The sequence below is a fragment of the Rosa chinensis genome, chromosome 3 (assembly GCF_002994745.2).
Source record: "Rosa chinensis cultivar Old Blush chromosome 3, RchiOBHm-V2, whole genome shotgun sequence".
Lineage (NCBI taxonomy): Eukaryota > Viridiplantae > Streptophyta > Magnoliopsida > Rosales > Rosaceae > Rosa > Rosa chinensis.
In genome coordinates this window covers 48,606,328-48,626,782 of record NC_037090.1, presented here as the reverse complement: position 1 = coordinate 48,626,782, position 20,455 = coordinate 48,606,328, and the positions used below count along the sequence as shown (strand labels likewise).

Below are 20,455 nucleotides of genomic sequence, written 5' to 3'. Positions count from 1 at the left end.
CAAACGATGACAATAGTAATGTCGTTAAGAGGTAAAAAAACCCTAACAATGGGGTTCTAACTTCTCAAATTTGGAAAAACTGAAATTAAAAATAAAGAGACAAAGCCCTTTCGGATCTTTGCTCTGATACCAAGTCAAATATAATGAGATTGAGAGAATGAATTCTCAGATATCTTATTACACCCATTCTGTGGTGTATATAAAAGGATTACAATCGTACTACAACTATTGTGTACTACTGTACTACACAACATATACAAGGTAAGTAGTTACAACAATATATTCCCTTGTTAGTCTATTCCTAATAGGGAACTATGACTCACACTAACACTCTCTACTATTTCAAAGGTCAGTTTATCATCACAATATTTGTTTCCCAAGTTCCCAACTATTGATTTTGTGTCGTGTGCAGAAGCATGAGGGTTATCCATCAGGATCCATGGTCGACTTTGCATGTGATGCAGATGGATCTCCCATTTTAGCTGTTAGCAGTTTGGCATTTCATACCAAGGTTTGCCCACAAATTTATACATTCTCTTCTCTTGTCTATACAAATTATAAATCTTTTATTCTATTTGAGGTTAAAATCTATTTGGATTGCAAAATTGAAAACACAGATCACACCAGACAACACAATACTGAATGGTGGATTTTTAGTAGAAAATAAAAAATATACCCAATATTCCTCATTTTATATTGTCTGCGCCACATCCACTCCACTCTCTTGCTCAGTGCTCGCCCTCAAGCCACCATTGCAGCTAAGCTCTAAGCATACGACATATCTATAGGGATGCATAGGCCAATCGAAATGGATACTTGCCTTCCTTCAATGTGAAGGAAGACAACAAGGACTTTACTTTCTAAACTTCCATTTGGTTACTTGTAAGTTTTCTGGACAAGCATGTAGCCTTCCAAGCATTCAAACCAGCCAAGTCAAAACTTAACCTAATACTTCATTATTTGTGGGTCTGCGTATTCTGACTGATCTCTACGATATCTTTTTTTCATGCTGTTGTTGGTTGATTTTTTTATTTATTTAATAGGATTTAACTCAAAATCCCAAGTGCTCATTGCTCGTGGCTAGAGATCCTGAGGACAGGACTGATTTGTTGGTCACTCTGCATGGTGATGTAATTCCTGTAAGTAATATCTATGATCTGGCCAGTGGTGGAGATTTTGTGGTGGGTTCTGGCGTCAGCATTGCAACTGGGATCTGGCCAGTGGCTGAGATTTTGATCTCATGGCAGAGATGAGCATGAAGCGGGTCTGTTTCGTTTTGAGATCCGGTCTCGGACGTCAGCGAGGTTTTAGGTGGTTTACAACATGGCCTGGCAGTGTGGCGACATAGGGATGCGGCATGGCAGTGCAAGACGGCGGTGTAGTGACGACGGAGTGCTTTTATAACGTCCTGAACCTAAATTCACCGGTTTACTAGTTGTTGGACAGTGAACGACAATTTGTTTTACCTTTACTCTTTTTCGATAACTTTAGTGGCTCTAAATTGTTGACTTTTGTTCGGGTCAAAATTTGATAAAGTTTTCTTCATGAAAGTTGTAGATGGCATTAAACCGAGTGCGTGCATATGTGATACGTAAAAATCGGAGCTCGTTTGCGAAAGTTATAAGCGAAATTGTGAAAGTTACTGTTCATGGTAAGTAGTATAAATTTAAAAAAGTTACTGTGACCGGTAAGTTTTCTTTTTTTTCTCTTTTCTCTCTTTCTCCCACGTTTTTCTTCCTCTCCTCGGCTCTCTCTACAACTCCGGCCATCTCCCTCTTCCGGCCACCTGGGAGCGAACAAACAGCACCGGTCGACTCCTCTACCCCTACCCAACCTCCCCACGGCGGTAACTCACTGCGACTTGGCCGGAAAGTGACGCATCGGGTCCTTGAAGTTTCACTGTAGCAGAAGTGGTCAACGTCGATATCTTCCGTTTCCGGCCGTCTCCGGCCACCAAACCGGCGTCGAAGGTTCGGTTTTTGGCAAGGATCATTTTGCCCCTAGCCCTCAAGCCACGATTTGCAGCGTGGAGGAAGAATCGAAGGTTTGAATTTCTTGACACTGTTCATATTTCGGGTATAATCTTCACCTTAATTGTTGAGGTAGTTCTAGGCATATTCTGGCTTTGTTGTAGTTGAGAGAAACGTTGGGCTAGATGAGTAGGTGGTGCTGCCTGAATTTGGTGGCCATCAGAGGTGGTGGCCACCGGCGCATGGGCCCCACTCGCTGCCACTGTGGGTGGCGCGTGGGGGCATGTACGGTTGGTTTTTAATTCCTGTTTTAGCCCATTAAATTGTATATATGTTGTAGAGCTTGTATGTGAAGTTTGGTGAATTTTGGATGAGTTTGGAATTGTTTGTGAATTTCCGAAGTCTGAAGTTTTGTGATGGAATTGTGGGAAATCCGGCCGTCGGATTTCCCTCGTTTTCGTTGTGGAATATGTAAATTGAGGAATTGGTGTTGTGGAAGAGATTTGGGTGGAATTTGAGAAGTAATGGAGATAGGGATTTTCGAGGTTTCGTTTAGGTTCGTATTTATTTTATCGGATTGCCGTTTACGGAAATATAATTGTGTACAGGGCAATGTCGCGAGTTACGGCTAGATGAAGGAACTCGTTTGCGTGATCGTCGGAATAGTACTGTGAGTGGACTTTTATTTTTCAAAGAATGATGCATGCATTTATTTAATTGGTTCCGAGGTTATAATTTGTTTATCGTATTAATTTCCCGAGCATATGGTTATTTTCAGAAATGGGTTTGGATATTTGGTTATTTGAAGGTTTTATGGCGTGCGGGGTCACGTCATTGGATTATGCTTATCTTCTCTTATTTATTTATTTCCGATATGATTTCCGAATTTATACTATTTATATTATATTTATATCCGGCGATTTGAGATTTTTATGAGATTTCGATGGAGTTAATCTTTATACTTATTTATCTCCTATTTATTTTTGAACTTGAGATTATCTTGGCGTGTGGGACACGTCGTTGGAAATTCATTTACGAGAGTTGGGGAAGTTTTATGGATTTATGAGGTTTTCGGATTTTCTTTTGCCATACTTTGGGTGACTTATCATTGCTAGCATTGATTTTCCACCTTTGTGGCGTGGTGATGGGATCACCGTAGCCCTCCGCCTTTGTGGCGCAAGTTACTGTCTCTGTGACAGTAATTCTGTAGCCCGGTATCCTATCGCTACACTTAGTGGCGTAAGGGTATATTACGGGAGTAATGGGAGTATTTTAGCCTGGGAGGCTATCACCCGAGCCTGGGAGGCTCACTCGTATGGCTATCGTCTTCCCCTACTCATTATACTATTTTCGACTAGCGGGGCTAGTCCGATTTATTTTAGCCAGCAGGGCTGGTTTTATTTCCTTGAGTATCAGAGTTTCAACCTTTTCTTTTAATCGTTTGAGACTAGCGGGGCTAGTCGGTTTTTACGAGCGGAACTCCTCTTGTTTTATTTTCGTTAATCACTGCATGCATCGGGAATTTTTAAAGAAATAAATGTGGGAAAGTATAAAATCCATCTGGTTTAAAAATTGTTTATTTTTGTCCACTCACGCTAACGTATTTTATGTACTTTCTCCTGGGCCCTTCGGTTTCAAATGCCCTGTTTGCAGGCGAATTGGTTGAGGTCGGGCGTACACGGAGTTGAGGCATAGTCCACAGCATGGCTTCCGCATCTGCCTTTGAATTAGGTTTTCCTCTTATATCTTTTTGTTAGAATTGCTCTGATTACCTATGAGATTTGTGCTAATCGAGTTGAGATGTGTGTTTTGTGAATTGGAGACTGATGTTGATTTGGGGAGTAGGGTGGCTCCAGGAGCATAAGGATGAATTGATTGAGAAGTGTAAATGTTTTCTACAGGTTTGGGTAGCCCATTTTAGGAGAAGTTCCGCCAAATTTTTGGTAGAATTTCTTCTAAGGTGGGCCCCGCAGGGTCACTTCTGATTTCAGGGTGAAATTCGGGGCGGGTCCTGTCAGCTTTGGTAGTAAGTTTGGTGGCCGGCAGCGCTACGTCCTTAGAGGGAATGGTGGTTGGGCCAGGCCTTTGTGTTAGGGCCTTGCTATGGTCTTTTATTTCTAGTTGTTTAGTGTTTAGTTTTATTTATTTGCAGTTGTTGTTTTGTTGATAATAAGTCTCTGCCATGATTCAATATGACGCGGTGGGCTTTGTGCTGGTCTATGCAATTTGTGTGCCTTGCCTACTCTAGGTAGGCAGTGAGTTCACTTGCATTAGCAAATGGTCATAACCTCTAAGGAGCAGTAATGTGTCTGCTCTAGGTAGGTGGCGAGAAACACGAAACTGTTTTAATTCATAGCAGATTATTCAAACGACACAGTAAAAGCAAATACTTTTTTTAAAAGTCACAACATTTTCAAACTAGCCCTTAATCTCTACAGTGATGATTTACAAATAATCAACGAGCATTTATAGCTCACAGGAGATAAACAAGCAGTCACAGGGGCAGATCTGCGCTGGAAGGTTTGGTGGTTTGGAGGTGGAGGTTGGACTTGGGCCAAGCCAGGCCTGCTGGGCCTTGAGTGGGCATTCTTCTTGGGCTACTTTGGACTATAGAATTTTGGGCTAGGGTTTTTTTGCCCTAAGCCCAACTCTATGTTTTTAGTTTTCATCAAATTACAATAGTTTCCTTGTATTTAGGAATCTATGCACCTGTATGTGCTCTATTTACTTCTAGCATCTCTGAAGTAGTACCAAATGAGGGAATCCCGCTACGTCTACATTTTTGATGTCTAATAAGTGGACTTATTTCTATGTACCAATGTGGGTGCTACTACAACTTCTTGATTTGTCTAGAAAGAAGGCAGCAAGAGGGTATGTAATGACCACTTTAGCTTGTGATGAATGAAATCGAAACCGTTTTGGGATTGACAAAAAAAAAAAACAATTTTAATTAGTATTAATTTTTATTTAAACAATATTCAGTATTAATTTTTAATTACCAGTATTCTTAACTGGTGTCGAAGTGATGTTAGCTTAGTGATTAGAGCAACTACTATCTATGTATGAAGTCATGGATTCGAGTCACTATTGGAGTAGGAGTGAAACCCTTTGATCCTCTTTATAAAAAGAAGAGAAAAAAAAAATCTGGCGTCCAAATTTTCTTCTAAAAAACAGAGAAAAAAAAATCCAATTTATGCATTAATTTTAGGCACAAAAAAGGAAATAATAAGAGTATCGGAGGAAAAGCATTAAGAATTGGAAAGACAGAGAGCGAGTTTGGTGAAAGAAGAGAATGGTGATGATGAGGAGTGTGGTGACGCCGTGGCAGACCTGCCCGCTATTCTCCTTGTTACCCTTAAATGCCCGTAATACCCCTCTCATCCTACGCTCAGCTCCCCACTCTGGTCGTTTATCCATGGCTGCTTCCTCTCAGTCAACGACTTTTCAGGTGCGATATTCACAGCTCTGTAATTCTTATACATACATACATACATACAAGTTCCCACAGTTGATGATCGTGTTTGTTTCAGAATCAGAATCAGAATGTTCCCGCCGGCGCCGGAGCTGATGACAATATGTTTCAGTTGATTCAGTCTCATCAGGAAAAGGCTTCTCGTCTTCCCCCGATTCAGGAAATCCGAACTCTGCTCGATCGTAGTGTTCGTGGAGTGCTCTCTACTATTTCACAGGTCAGTTTATCATCACAATATTTGTTTCCCAAGTTCCCAACTATTGATTTTGTGTCGTGTGCAGAAGCATGAGGGTTATCCATCAGGATCCATGGTCGACTTTGCATGTGATGCAGATGGATCTCCCATTTTAGCTGTTAGCAGTTTGGCATTTCATACCAAGGTTTGCCCACAAATTTATACATTCTCTTGTCTATACAAATTATAAATCTTTTATTTTATTTGAGTTTAAAATCTATTTGGATTGCAAAATTGGAAACACAGATCACACCAGACAACACAATACTGAATGGTGGATTTTTAGTAGACAAGAAAAAATATACCCAATATTCCTCATTTTATATTGTCTGCGCCACATCCACTCCACTCTCTTGCTCAGTGCTCGCCCTCAAGCCACCATTGCAGCTAAGCTCTAAGCATACGACATATCTATAGGGATGCATAGGCCAATCGAAATTGATACTTGCCTTCCTTCAATGTGAAGGAAGACAACAAGGACTTTACTTTCTAAACTTCCATTTGGTTACTTGTAAGTTTTCTGGACAAGCATGTAGCCTTCCAAGCATTCAAACCAGCCAAGTCAAAACTTAACCTAATACTTCATTATTTGTGGGTCTGCGTATTCTGACTGATCTCTACGATATCTTTTTTTTTCATGCTGTTGTTGGTTGATTTTTTTATTTATTTAATAGGATTTAACTCAAAATCCCAAGTGCTCATTGCTCGTGGCTAGAGATCCTGAGGACAAGACTGATTTGTTGGTCACTCTGCATGGTGATGCAATTCCTGTAAGTAATATCTGTTTTCCAAATTTTCTTGGTGTCTGAAGTGCTCTATCTGTCTCTGTTAGAAAACAAACTGAATTATCCAACAATTATTTAGGTTTCTGAGAAGGATCAAGCAGCCATTCGGACTGCTTATTTGGCCAGGCATCCCGATGCATTTTGGGTAACATATGCACTCTTATTCTGAAGCATGGTATATTGATCATGTGTTGCACCCACTTCTATAATTGGTGTTTAATCATCACATTCAATCTGAAGGTTGACTTTGGTGACTTCCAATTCATGCGTATTGAACCAAAAGTTGTGCGATATGTGTCAGGGGTTGCAACAGCTTTATTAGGATCAGGAGGTTTGTATTCAAACGGCTGCCTTTTTGTTTTTCTTCCCTTCTATTTTTGGTCTCGGTATTCATAGAGATATATACTTGAATGTTTTTAATCTTTTAATATTTGAAACTCGAATCTACTTTGCATTGCTTGTTCAGTTTCTTGAAATACAAATTTTCATACTCGCTAGATAACCTTTTCCAACAAAGAAAAAGAAATTACTCTAGATAATTCTAGATATTATTCAAACTTCCTTAATTGTTTTCATAATCATTTCTTTTACTTTCAGAGTTCAACAACGAGGAGTATAAAGCTGCAAAAGTTGATCCAATTGCTCAATTTTCAAAGCCTGTTGCAGTACTAACTTCTTACCTTCTATTATGTGCTTACTGGTTATCTTAATTTGGAATTGTTTGTCTTTTTTAATTGAATCTGGAAAATATTGTTTGCTAGTCTCACATGAATAAGGATCATGCTGAAGATACAAAAGCCATTGTGCAGCATTCAACTTCAATTCCGGTAATTTCCAGTTTTCCACCATGTTGTAAAACTCATGTAATTAACTTGAAAGGAATTGATTCCTTTTCTTTCTTTCTTTCTTCATTTTTTCTTGATGTAGGGGATGTCAACTTTGCTCGAATTAGGTATATGCCTATGCATTTGGTGCCACTAGTTATAAAACTTGTTGGAAATGCGGGGGTGAATTATAAAAAAATTATTCTGCAGAATCTGTCCGGATCCATTTAAATCGTAAAATAATACAAGACACACACACACACAGATGGAGGGAGGGAGAGAGAGTGTGCAGGGATAGGAATAGGAAATAATTCTCATTTATTCCTTATATCTAGGCTTCAAATACATCTCCCTTAGACTCACAAATACCAAAAGACTCGTTAAAGGTATTGATATACACTTAAAAAAACTTTCTTAGTCTCTTTACTGCACCTTAAACCCTAAAGGGAAACTTAAAATCAACTCTTAGAAAGGCATTTGATTTTTGTAGTTTATTGTCTTTCTTAGACTACAATTCACTTTGAACCACAAGTGCTCTAGTTTTAGAGCTGGGCAATGGGCATAATCATGGGTTTCTGAAGAGGGTATTTTCTTTCTAATTAAGCTTTTAGAGAAAGACTGATTTGATCAGAGCTGATTTTTTATTTTTCTCTCCCTCCAGGTAGACTTTGCTTACATTTTGGACTTGGATGCCCTTGGTTTTAATGTCAAGGTACTTCCACTCTTTAATTTTATGCTTTGAATATCTGTAATAAATTATTTCTCTTCCGTAGCGATCATGGGTTTGTGTGCTTGAAAGAAAAATGAAGCTCAGTCTTGTCCAAACTGAAACTAATGTAGAATACTGTTGGACAATCAAAAAGTCATTATTTTCTGAAGTGTTTTTCTTTCCCCCTTCTTGTTAATTTGTCTACTCAATGTTACGCAAATTGGTTTTTACCTAAACCAAAAAACTATTTGCTTCAGTTTTGAGTGTTGACATGATATAGTTTTGACTACTGTTCTATTGTTTTCTTAGGCTGCTTATCAGGGTAATACTTTCAAGCTTCGAATACCGTTTCCCAGACGTGCAGTGGATCGAAAGTGAGACATCTTATTCAAATGAATATTTCCTTTGTGAAAATCAAGATTTATTTTTTATTTATGTTCTGCTTCAGTTTCAGTCTTTCTGATATATATACCCTCCTAGTTTGACCAATGTTGGGGATTATACTATAATGTATCCTCCTGGTCCCACCATTGTCAAGAAAAATTAAACTATGACGCACATGGTGCAACATTGACATAGAAGCCGTGCAGAATGATCTGCCACACACACACACACACACGAGGAGTTATTCTGTGGTCCCGCACTACCACGTGGCACTGCCATGTGGTGGTCCAAGCCAATAATATCACTCGAATTTAGTGGAGACCATGCATGGGGTGAAAAAAATAAAGAAAAATTAAATTAAGAGACCAATCAAAAATAACTACAAGTCATGTCGGCCAATAATATCAACCTGGTCCACCACATGTACCATGGTCCGGGACCATGTTATAATTTCCCCACACACTTTTCAATCACATCTTGGCAAATTGGCTGTTTAGTTTTGTTGTATTTGCATAAAATACAAGCGATCCCTTAGTGGTTGGGTATGTTACTATGTATACATACATTTGTATATACATACATTTGTATATACTCTTTTCATTGTCGATTTGATTGCTGGCTGTAGTCAGGATGCTGTTTGACTTAAGAGTTCTATGATGACAAAAATTTACATGACTATCATCTACAATAGTTTTATGTTTATTTTTTAGTCGTACACCATGATAAAAATTTTCTTAAATTCGTGTGCAGCAGTATACTTACTGCTTAGACACCAGAATCAATAAATTCAGAAGTTTAGGATCAAATTAGTCAGAAGCAAAAGCATAGGTTCAAAAATCTAGAAAATTGGAATCGCTCTAGGACTTCACACTGGAATAGGCTTCACACCAAGACTTCCATCTCAGGAAACTCAGAGAGTTTTGATAATTTTTATTCATCAAATAATGACTTGCCATTTTGCACTTGCACTTATTTATACTTGAATAGATAGCATTTAAGACTCACTTAAACATAAGACTTTCTGACTTCTGAACCTGAAACATAAGTCATAATACATAGGAAACTTTAGACTGCTACTGAAAATAAGGCACTTGAGAAGACGTTAAAGACTCAAATAAACTTCTGGAAGAAAATCTATAAACATCGCCCGCATCTGCATTAATTAACTTTAGAGCAATTAATCCAACTAAAAAGATATAAATGGAATATGTGCTCTCATTTTCCCTTTCCTTTGCCCATAAATGCTGAGGTTCAGTTTGGTTGATAGGATTGTTCATATGGGGAAAGGAAATCTTTTCCTCCATAGGATGGAATGGAGTGGATTTAGAAAGTACCTTGGACTTGTTTGGAACCAGCAAGGAATTGAGATCAGGAATGATATGAAAGAATTAATTATTCATATCCTCCGAATGATGTTTCCTCTCAGTATATTATTTGTAAAAGTGGAGTCGTGTTGACATTTCTCCATATTACAGTTGTTTTGTGGAAGGTTGAGTTGGTTGTTGCTTCTCGTGTTTCATTCTTTGTTGAGAAACTCCGCAAGGAATGGAATGGAATGAAGAATGATGTTTCCTCTCAGTATATTATTTGTAAAAGTGGAGTCGTGTTGACATTTCTCCATATTACAGTTGTTTTGTGGAAGGTTGAGTTGGTTGTTGCTTCTCGTGTTTCATTCTTCGTTGAGAAACTCCGCAAGGAATGGAATGGAATGAATTTTGAATTTCTCTTGAACTTGTTTGGAACCAGCAAGGAATTGAGATTAAGAATGATATGAAAAAATTAAATATTCATATTCTCCTAAATGATGTTTCCTCTCGGTTTATCATTTGTAAAAAAGGAGTGGAGAGTGCTGATAGTTCATTTCTCCATATTACAGTTGCTTTGTGGAAGGTTGTGTTGGTTGTTTACAGCTTCTCTTGTTTCATTCTTTGTTGAGAAACTCTGCATTTGGGGGAGGAGGATAAAAAGGAAAATATTTCTGGAAGTGCTGTATATTGACATTTTGAGTGGTCTTGTTAGAAAGAAGTGAGACTATTTAAGAAAATTGGGAGAGGAGGAGAATTGATGTGGGAAACGAATCTGCAAACTATTCTATGTATGGAACTGCTGTGTATTGATGTTTTGGATGGTCTGGTTAGAAAGAAGTGCTAGACATTTTGAACGAAATTTGGGAAAGACAGTTTATTTAGCTTGTTCTGGGAATCATCATACATTGATTCAGGATTTTTCCATAAATTTCTGATTAGGATTAGGGGAGCTGCAGTTTGCTGAATAGTTATGCTGTGGTAATTTTTTTTCTCTATACATTTGAGGATATCATAGTTTTCTTGGTGGACTACTTGTCACCACAATTTTTAGTGTCATAAGATCATCTGAACCATGGGAAGAAGACTTATCTCACATTCTAGGTTCTTGAGCTGTAGTTCTCTCACTACAAGGGTGGAGGCCTTGCAGCAGGGGGCTATTGCATTCCCTGAAATTGCTGAATCTCTTAGGTCATAATGCATAAGAATAATAGAGAATGCTGCTTCCTGGGCGAAAGGTTAATGTTGCAGTTTTCCTTTTTGTCCAACCTCCTTTTGAGAGAAAATTGTTTTAATAATGCATATATTTTTTGTCTATAATTTTGATTGGAACTATTGATTGTCATTGTTTTTAATTAATGCACATATTTTTTATGTCTATAATTTTTATGTTTTTTGGTGTAAATATTGCTATAAATCTTCCCTTGGTACATTGCTTTGTAAAGTTCCCGCTGCGTAGTTTGATTTGGTTTAAATATTTTGTTTTTCCTTCCGATTTTATTCCTTGTAGGGATGTGAAGACTCTAATTGTGGAAATGCTTCATGCGGCGAAGCCTCAAGTGAGTTAATCTCACAGTAACCAAGGAGGTGCGCTTATCTAAATTTTAATGAGAGGATTTCGATGACTGTTGGTTTTCTGTTACCTACTTTCCTCTACCAGCCCATATCCACCAATAAAAGATCAAACGATACTACTTAGCAAGTATCCTACCTTGATTTTTTTTCTTCTCCTCTTAGCAAGAAAAACTTGAGTTTGTCTTGTCAATAGGCACTGGGCTAATTTTGTTATTTGGCCTCGAAAATATGCTACTTCAGTTCTGAACAAATATTAAATCATGAATAAATATCTTCCAAACCCTCATCTAAATTGTAGAAGGAAAATTCGAGTCATATTAATAATGTTTTTCTAAAGTATTTTCACTACATATATGTAGTACATATCTACTGTTAGTCTAAACTCCAGAATTCAGTATAATCCTCTTTCGGAGGGATAAACAGGAATCATCTACTGCTCACTTTTAGATCCTTTCTGACACCATCTGCCACTTCAGCAGTCTAATGAATTTAATTTTTCTGTACTAATGTTCACATTTCAATAATTACAAGCAAATTACAATCCTCTACTTTATATAGTATACGTCTAGAGTTTCCAGGCACATAGGGTAAGAGCCTTGCTGCTTTGTGTTGTCTGCTGAAGTTCAGAACATGTTCCCATGGTTATCGACATGTAATATTTCATGAAAATGGAATGACATAACATTTCCTGCCTGACAGACGATACATGCTCAGAAAAAATCATATATATATATATATATATATATATATTCTTTTAACATTACAAAGTCACAAATCTCTGTACTTTTCTTTCTTTCTACACGTTAGCACGTTACAGATAGAACGCAAAATTTAGTGTAGAAAGTACTGTGGATGTTGCATTATAAGATGTTTGTCATTATCCAGTCATCTGCTATATGTGGTAATCTTATCCTGTATTTTCTTTTGGTAGGTTGACTCTGCATTTCATGAGAGCCTTTCTCTAGATATGGACAAATCTGGACTTGGAAAATGTGAATTGAGATGATGTGGTGAAAAAATTGCTTGTTTCTGTTATATGTTGAGAAAGAAAGTCTCCATTTTAGTCAGACCTCACTGTATTACACTTACAATGCTACCAAAATCATAAATTGATATACATAGGATCAGAGATTATCATTGTAAATCTTGCCCTTCTTCCCTGTTGTCTTTGAGATGTTTAATAAAGAATATATTCTTATAGAACTCGATAGGATTTGAAATATATGAGAGCGGTTGATAATTCATATACAGGATCAGGTGTGCCAATGACATACTTGTTGATCATTTATGGTTCGATCTTTTATTTATGGAGGTCTTGATTTGAAGCACTTCCATAAAGGCAGATTATAGGTCCGGATATTGATCCATACTATTCAATATGTATATAAAAATTGTAATGACAAAGGTTATATGGTATCTTTTAGCTTGCTTTAGCAGAGTAAGTTGGTATTTGTAAAGATGGAGAATTGATTGGTTTGGAGTTGATGTTCTCAGCTCTGATTTTACAAGGAGGCCACAGACCAAACAACTCTAGGACCTAACGGTTCTGGTTTATTAGCATGGAGATTAAACCTCTTTATAGCTTTTGTAGCAACGATTGGGCTCTGATGACATTGTCAAACCACCTTCAAAACAATCAACAAATTCTTCGGAGGCATCGGCCTTTACTCAAACTGTAGCAAATGGAACTTGGGTTGAGTTTGCCAGTGCTACTAGTAATAACTCAACCCCAAACTGGGTTAGAATGAGACCGAGGGAACCAAAGGACCTACCAAATTGGCGATCTATATAGGGTTTGTGATCCTCAAGGGCATCTCCAACAAAAACTAAATCTTCTGGGTAGCTTGGGTACATATATGTCCTGTTATTAGCGCTTGCTTATGGACGTTTCCTAGATTCTTTGAAGATACCTATTGGACTGCTGCGCGTGGCAAGATACTCAAATCTTCATTTCCAACAGGGAGTCTTTCTTATCCCTTCCTTTTTCTTTCTTTAATTCCTCTAATTGCAAAAATAACTGCTGCTTGCTTCTCTATAGGCTTGGTTTTTTTTACTTCCTCGATTTCAGAATAGATTTACTTCTGAATAATTATTCTCCTAGATTTGATTTTCCTGATTAGAACAAGGGTTTGCATGCCTGCTCTTCTTTCATCTGGCTGGAGTATAAATCCCCCGGTAAATATCTTCACTATTCACAGCTTATCTACTACCTTGCTTTCTCTCTCGTCTCGACTCGACTCTTCAATGTGGCCTTTAGTCTTGTAGGGGCACTTTGGGTTTGAGTTGTACGACAGCGAAATAGTCATGGGTAGAGCCCAAGACTTTGTCCCCTTTGCTTGAGTAGTAGAAACTAGGCCCAACAAACTTCGAAGGACTGTCCTGTTGTGTTCCTCCCAGCAGCTCCTTTTATGTTCATGGCAGTAAAATCAAGTATGCAACTTTAGTAAAGGTTTGGGAAGATGCATGTAGCACGGGAGCTAGGAAAGCATGAGTTTCAAAAGAAAACATCCTGGCAATGGTGGAATAAGGGATTTGTATAGGTTATGAGTTGGGAATGATGGAGAACTAAAGATGGATTCAGGAGAGAAGAAGCATGGCAGAGAAGATATTTACACTAGCATGATAAGTTTGGATCTACATGGAGGTTGATCGGTTTCAACATTTGGAAATGGTTTTGGTATTAGAATGGGAGAATTGCTTGGGTTGTTTAGTGGTTTTGCATGTGTATTGCTGAAATTCACCCTCTTCACAGCAGCTAAAACTCAATTTATAGAGTGATGGTGGCTTAGGTCTACTGCTGTTCCCAAAATTTCCTCATCCCTAAGATCTCGTTGATGTAATTCTAAGATTTGCTATTGGGATAAGAGAAGTTAGTGTTTTTTCTTCATTCAAAGATAAGGAATTGGCTTTGTGTAAAAGAATGTGATATAGTAATTGAGATGTCTGGTTTTATGAAAATGATTGAATGTTGGGTAAAGAGAACTGCTGCTGTAATTAAGGATTTTTAGGTTTTTTCTTCTTCACTTGCCATAATCAGAATTGGGCTGTTGGGCTTGAATTTTGGTCTCCAAATCTAAAACTATCAATAAGCCTAAAACTAATAATACGCATTTTTGTTACCTTCCACACCACACCCGTTTTTGCAAGCTCCAAGTGTGTGAATGTGGATGGGGTTTACATGTGTAGCATGATAATTGCGGGTATAATTTATTTATTGGGCTCAAAATTGGGCCAGCTAATTGGACTTTTGGGTGCTAACAAGTCTTAATTCCAAAGCTCAAGCTAATGCTAGAAATGATGCCTTACCTTCCATTTTTCCAAAAAATGCCAATGATAGGTAATTGAAAAGGAAAAAGTAGACATATACTCAAAAATTAAAGAGGAAACCAAAGTTGACCGAAGTCAATGGTGAAAAAATGTGCTCTACTCGGGTTTTGTTTGTAGGTAGTTTTCGTGATTAAATGGAGAGATCCATGGCCTGGATTCCATCAACCTCAATGCCGAAAACTGAATTTTTCTTCTGTAGGCAATGAAATTCGTGATTCTATCAAGTTTGGTGGAGAGGAAGAAGTTTGTTCCCCGTCGACATTAAAAAAATTTGGGGATTTCATATTTTTTACCATTGGTGATGCAAATAACGATTACCATTTGTGTTCCAAGTAGACCGGCAAGTTATTTTCTCTTTCAAGGGCGTGGTACTCCAATTCCCGGATCGCTTGAAATTGCAATTTCCAAGCCAAGCACCTGCAGTCTAGATATTTGTTAGGATCATCCCTAAGCCTTAAGTCTAGTATTGCTTATTATTAGTAGAAGTAGGATTATGTATTGGGTTTAGCCCAAAGGCCTACTGGCCCAGATGACATGGATTGTGGTCCTAGTCATTTGTCCTTTTGTAAACCTGAGACAATGTCTGATCTCAGTTAAAAGCTATACCAGCTCAACCATTTTTTATCATGAATGAAAATGTTAAGCTTTTGATTTCCTCCTAAATCCCTTGTTTCCCCAGTTGAGTCTATCAACTGGTATCAGAGCATGGCTCATTCAAGGACCTTGCAAACTTCTGCTCCCTCCTCCACCCCTATCACCTCCGCTCATGTTCCACCTCTCTTGCCCACCCCATCTTCTGCCTTAGCAACAGCCACAACAAATAATGATCCTTGAATGCTAATTGGTGATTTTAACAATATTTGTACTTCTGAGGAGAAAATTGGAGGTAATTGTCCCTTCAACATCTATATGCAGAATTTTATCTACTTCTTGAATGATATAAATATGACTTCCCTTAAAGCTGAGGGTCTGCCTTATACCTGGACCAATAAGCATAAGGACCAGACTGTTATTTATGAAATACTGGATAAAGCTATTGTCAACCTAGTTGGCTTTAGCTTTATCTGAATTGTTCTTTAGAAAACCACCACATTGTGGGATCAAATCATGGACCTTTAATCCTCACTACTCTCTCAATTAGAAGGACAAGAAGGAATTCTTTTAAATTTGCGGAAGCTTGGCTCTCTCACCTTGATTTTGTCAATGTTACTAGACGTATTAGGCCAAGTCATATACCCTAATTTCCTTAAAAACTTTCTTGCTATTACTAGTGCTTTTGGTTATTAGCTTTCTATTTGGAACAGAGAGGTTTTCGGCAATCTCTTTAGAAACTTAGGCCAACTTCAAAAGGATTTGACTTTCTATCAAAACCAGTTAATGATGTTCCCTTATTCCAATTTTCTTCAAAACTGTTTAAGTAAATCCAAAATATGTGTCTGGCTCAAACTCTAGGTTACTTGACCTAGTTGTAATAGAGTTTTGAATTAGAGATATTCTCAGAGATATTCATAGATATCCGATTAATTGTACGATTATCTTTCCTTGTACAACTCTGTATCTATGTCTTGTAATCCTCTATATAAAGAGGCCCCTATTATCAATAAAAGCATGACTCAATTCTCTCCCAATTTCAGTTTTCCTTAAACACGTTATCAGCACGATGTCCTAACCCTAAAACCTAATAGCCAAAACCCCAAATCCGAATACAAAACCTTGATAACTTTTCTGCCTCCACCCTCACAACTTGAAGCCCTCGACCCCAGGAATCTAGAACTGGGCGCAGAACCACCGGAACCAGCCAGAAACTTATCGAATCGGCCACCGGAATCTCTAAATCACCCGCAACAAATACTCCACCGGTTCACCACCTTCCAGACCTCCAATTTCTACCAAATTTTGCCAGCAGAAGCTACCCAAACCAAAGATTTAGGAACCGGACGAAATAGCCCAAGACCCCGTCTAAAAGATATTGAACCGGCAGCAGGAATATACTACAGAAAAATAAGCATAAAGTAAGGAAAAAGAAAACAGAAAAAAAGGGAGGAGGCAGCCCAAGCAGAAGCCTTCAAGCCCAACTCCAGAAGCCCAGAAGCCTTCAAGCCTAGAAGCCCACAACCACAACCACGTCAGCAACGACACTTCAGCATAGGGACCCACTGCCACGTCAGCAATGGTCAATGCCGGTTGACCGCTTCCGGTTAACTTTCCGGGGACTTTTCCTTCCAAATTTTCCTGCGACCTATTTCGAGGTAATTTTTACTAAAAGTTCCCATTTTTGAGTTTTTATTTCAATTTCTCTTCTTTTTCTAGCCTAATTTTGCTAAAGCAGCTTTGTTAAAATAATCTGGAGATCTAATTCCAATCCATCCCAAAGACTTAGGGAGACAAACTTGGTTCCAAGAAACTGGAGGAGAATGTCAATCTTTCCCCCAAAAGAAATCCCTAGTTTCTTTTTCTATGGCTTTAGTTACTTTAGAAGGACACTTAAGTAAGACATAACATGGTTAGGCATTCCAGCAATATTAGGCTTTATTAAGGTAAGCTTTCCAGCCCTAGATAGGGTGGCCTTTTTCCAGCCATTTAGCATTCTCAGGGCCTTTCCAGAAAACTATGTGATGAATCCCCAAATACTTACCAATAGATGATCGGTGTCTGATACCTAAGATATTTGAGATATCAACTGTAACATTGGAACTTACTTTATAAGAATAGTAAATAGAGTTCTTATCTAAGTTAATTTTTTGCTCGAAGCATCATCAAAATTAATCAGGATTTTTAAAATTTTGGAAGCAACTGTTGAAGTGGCCCTGCCAAAAATCAAGCAATATTAGCAAATAATAGGTTTGATATTCTTACACCCCTAGAGAAGAAAGAAGGCTAATATGGTTTTTAGACTTTGAAGCAGTTGAATTAAGATATCTTATTAATGGTTCCATGCATAAGATAAAAATATAAAGGGAAAGATGATCTCCCTGTCTAATTCCTCTTGTGGGAGAAAAATGTCCCTCTTCTTTGCCATTGATCAAAACAGAAAAGGTGACAGAAGAAATACATTACATAATAAGGTTAATCCAAGTAGGAAACCAAATCTAGACAAACAGATCTATGTAGTTCCAATTAAGATAGTCATAGGCTTTTTCCAAATCTTTCTTGATAGCCATAGCACTAGTCTTAGCCTTTTTTCTGTTAAAGGTATAGAAAAACTCGTGGGCAATAAGGATATCATCAAGGATAGATCTTCCTGGAGCAAAAGCACCCTAATTTTTTGAAATACATTTGTCTGGGGTTTATGTCTAGACACTAAGGTGGCGTTCGGTAACGTTTTCAAGTCATCTTTTTCATTTTATAAAATGAAAATGGATTGAAAATGCGTTCGTTGGTCTGTTTTCAAAAATGCAGAAAATAATTTTTGAAAATAATTTTTTAGTTTACTCGTAAAACAGGAAAACGACAAATAGACGTTTTCACCTTTTCATTCTCATATTTTAGAAAACACGGAGATATATTTTCCAAAACAAAGAAAAAAAAGAATGTGCTATCTTCTTCCATATTCTCACGTCGCTATCTTCTTCTCAGGTCTCTCTCTCATCTCTAGTCGCAATCTTCTCTCGTTTTTGAAAATTGTTTTCTGAATAAGCTACCAGACACATTTTTGGATCTCAAAAATCCAATCTTGTTTTCTCGTTTTTATTTTCAAAATCGGTTTTGGAAAAATCATTTTTAAAAACGTTACCGGACAAGCCCTAAAATTTTGGAAATAGCTTTGTAAGCAACATTACAGAGGCTAATGGGTCTAAAATGGGTTACCAATTCAGGAGAGCCAACTTTGAGATCAAAGCAATGTTAGTGTGATTTAGATGTTAGTGTGATTTAGAAGTCTCAAAGATGAAGCATTATGAGAGAAATAAAAAATAATCTTTAATGGACAATTCAGTTTGTGAAATAAATTAAGGGATGAAAATAAATACACAACTTAAATTTAATACATACGATTCATAATACAAAATCGACATAGTTTCAGAAACCACAATATTTTGTCCTCGTTTTAATGTATTATTCTCCGGACAATTTGTATTTACGGTAATCTCTGGCGGCCCAAAAATAAGTGTTTTGCAGGGGTAAGAAAGGAAATTTGGCACCTGATCTCTATAAATTTGAGCGTATGAAACCCTAGCCGTATCACGAGTCCACGATTGGAGGCGGCACCTCTGCGAGGGTCAGGTCTCTTAGAATTGATAATTGTGTCGGTGTTTGTTGTTGTTGTTATTGCCTCTTTAGAGTAGCCTTATGAATTGATTTGGATTTCATATATGTGGGCTTAGTTAGGAGGCAAACATTAATCTCAATCCAACATGTTTTGTGTTGGATTGAGCGAGGCGTTTTTGAGGGGACTCTCTGCTCTTTCTCAGTTCAGTTGTCCTCCAAGCACCCTCATACATTATTAATCTCTTTCTCTTTCTCTCTTCTTATATCTGCCTCACGAATAATCATACTGTGAATCCACACAGTTTGGTTCAGACAGGGGCGCACAGCGATTCGATTCGATGCGATTCAAGGGTGTGACCAGATCGATGTGTTCATCCTTTGTTGCTTTTGCAACTCCGCTTGCTTCGGACATTTGATTTGATTTGATTTTGCTGTTTCTTTTGATTGTTTGGGCCTCAGAAAAACCGAAAGGTTGATCTTGATACGGCGCCGTTCGGTCCTCACTGAGAAGAGAGGCTCAGAGTTAAGAGGGTTTAGCCTCCCGAATCGGTTTGAGGGTTAGGGATGAAATCAGCTTTCCATTCCTTTCCTATAGGATTTTCGGAGATTTTTTTTTATTTTCCCTGCAACTTCAACTTGGGTGGGTTTTTGTTAGATAAACCGGAACAAATGTTTACCCTTGACCCATTTTAACTTGAGGATGTTAGCAATGACAGATTGGTTGACGTTCATCTTGTTTTGTTGCAGTCAAAATCATATTCCTCCTTGCAAAAGCATGCCTTAATTTTCAATTTTCATGTTTTCTTGGTATATGCACTGAATGCAGAAAAATGTGCTATGAATTCTCAAATTTGAATGAATGCATTTCTACTGTCATTTGTTCTTTTCTGTAAATTTTGATTTTCTAGTTGACAATTCTCACAAGAAAAACTGACCTTTCTAATTGCAAATGATTTTGTTTTATCAATTGAAAACAAACTTGGGAAGCAATATGGTCCAACAGAACCGGAACAAACTATGAAGTCCCCAAAATTAGTCATAATTGTGAAGCTATGACGTGACGTCCCCTAAATTAAGTCATAATTGTTGATTGGTACTCAGATGTACAATTGTGAAAATTCACTCCTTAACATAAATTTACAGTTTGCATCTTCTCCGTCAAATCAAATATTTTTCATTGCTTTTGTTAGGAAAGCAGTATGAAATCTGATTGCTCATGTAGCCACCAACCATGAGATAAAAATGACAGAAAATGAAACCCATAAGATAAAGATGAAAGAAAATGAAATAAAAAAAAGGGTTGGATGAAAAATCCTTGACCTAATTTGGTTGATATAAAATTTTGGACCATCAATTGAATTTTTGACTTTTCTTTTCAACTGGTTGATGTTAATATCAGTGACTCTGTCAATTAAGAATGAGACTGACGGCTGATTAATTGAAGATGGATCGTGGAATATGCCCAAACTTTCTAATGTTCTTCATAATCTGATAGTTAATTCTATCATTGGTATTAACATCCCTGTTTCATCCCTGTTTCAGACTGGGAGACTTTTTTCCCTCCAACCCTAGCTAGCCTACGGCGCTCTTACCTCCTTCGTCAAACCTCTCTACCCTACTCTACCACTTCTCCCGATTCCATGGCTTCCATTTATGCTGTTACA

At 37.7% G+C, this 20,455-nt stretch overlaps 1 protein-coding gene and 2 non-coding genes across 7 annotated transcripts; all 3 read left to right on the top strand.

Moving 5' to 3' along the window:
- The first annotated feature begins 5,195 nt into the window (after positions 1-5,195).
- Positions 5,196-12,542, top strand: LOC112193286. Of its 5 annotated transcripts, none has more exons than XM_024333362.2 (12): positions 5,196-5,418; positions 5,507-5,659; positions 5,724-5,822; positions 6,352-6,447; positions 6,542-6,607; positions 6,703-6,793; positions 7,060-7,127; positions 7,224-7,289; positions 7,948-7,998; positions 8,305-8,369; positions 11,194-11,270; positions 12,190-12,542. In XM_024333362.2, the coding sequence occupies exons 1-11, from the start codon at positions 5,263-5,265 to the stop codon at positions 11,249-11,251; spliced, it is 969 nt and encodes a 322-aa protein (XP_024189130.1). In that variant the 5' UTR covers positions 5,196-5,262; the 3' UTR covers positions 11,252-11,270; positions 12,190-12,542. The 5 variants fall into 5 exon arrangements, with proteins under 5 accessions (XP_024189130.1, XP_024189131.1, XP_024189132.1 ...); XM_024333361.2 differs by having other exon boundaries at positions 5,198-5,418; positions 5,501-5,659; XM_024333364.2 differs by lacking the exon at positions 5,724-5,822 and having other exon boundaries at positions 5,197-5,418; positions 5,501-5,659.
- Positions 12,543-18,895: 6,353 nt separating this feature from the next.
- On the top strand, positions 18,896-19,026 carry LOC112195611. Its single transcript, XR_002934665.1, has one exon. It is a non-coding gene; the product is annotated as a small nucleolar RNA U19 (small nucleolar RNA).
- Positions 19,027-19,056: 30 nt separating this feature from the next.
- LOC112195622 lies at positions 19,057-19,205 on the top strand. Its single transcript, XR_002934678.1, has one exon. It is a non-coding gene; the product is annotated as a small nucleolar RNA snoR138 (small nucleolar RNA).
- The last annotated feature ends 1,250 nt before the right edge of the window (positions 19,206-20,455 follow it).

Coding starts and splice junctions, on each gene's coding strand:
- LOC112193286 (XM_024333361.2), top strand. CDS start 5,263: ATGGTGATGATGAGGAGTGTGGTGACGCCGTGGCAGACCTGCCCGCTA. Junction 7,128..7,223: donor AATTTTCAAAGCCTGTTGCA/GTACTAACTTCT, acceptor ATTGTTTGCTAG/TCTCACATGAATAAGGATCA. Junction 7,290..7,947: donor AGCATTCAACTTCAATTCCG/GTAATTTCCAGT, acceptor CTCTCCCTCCAG/GTAGACTTTGCTTACATTTT.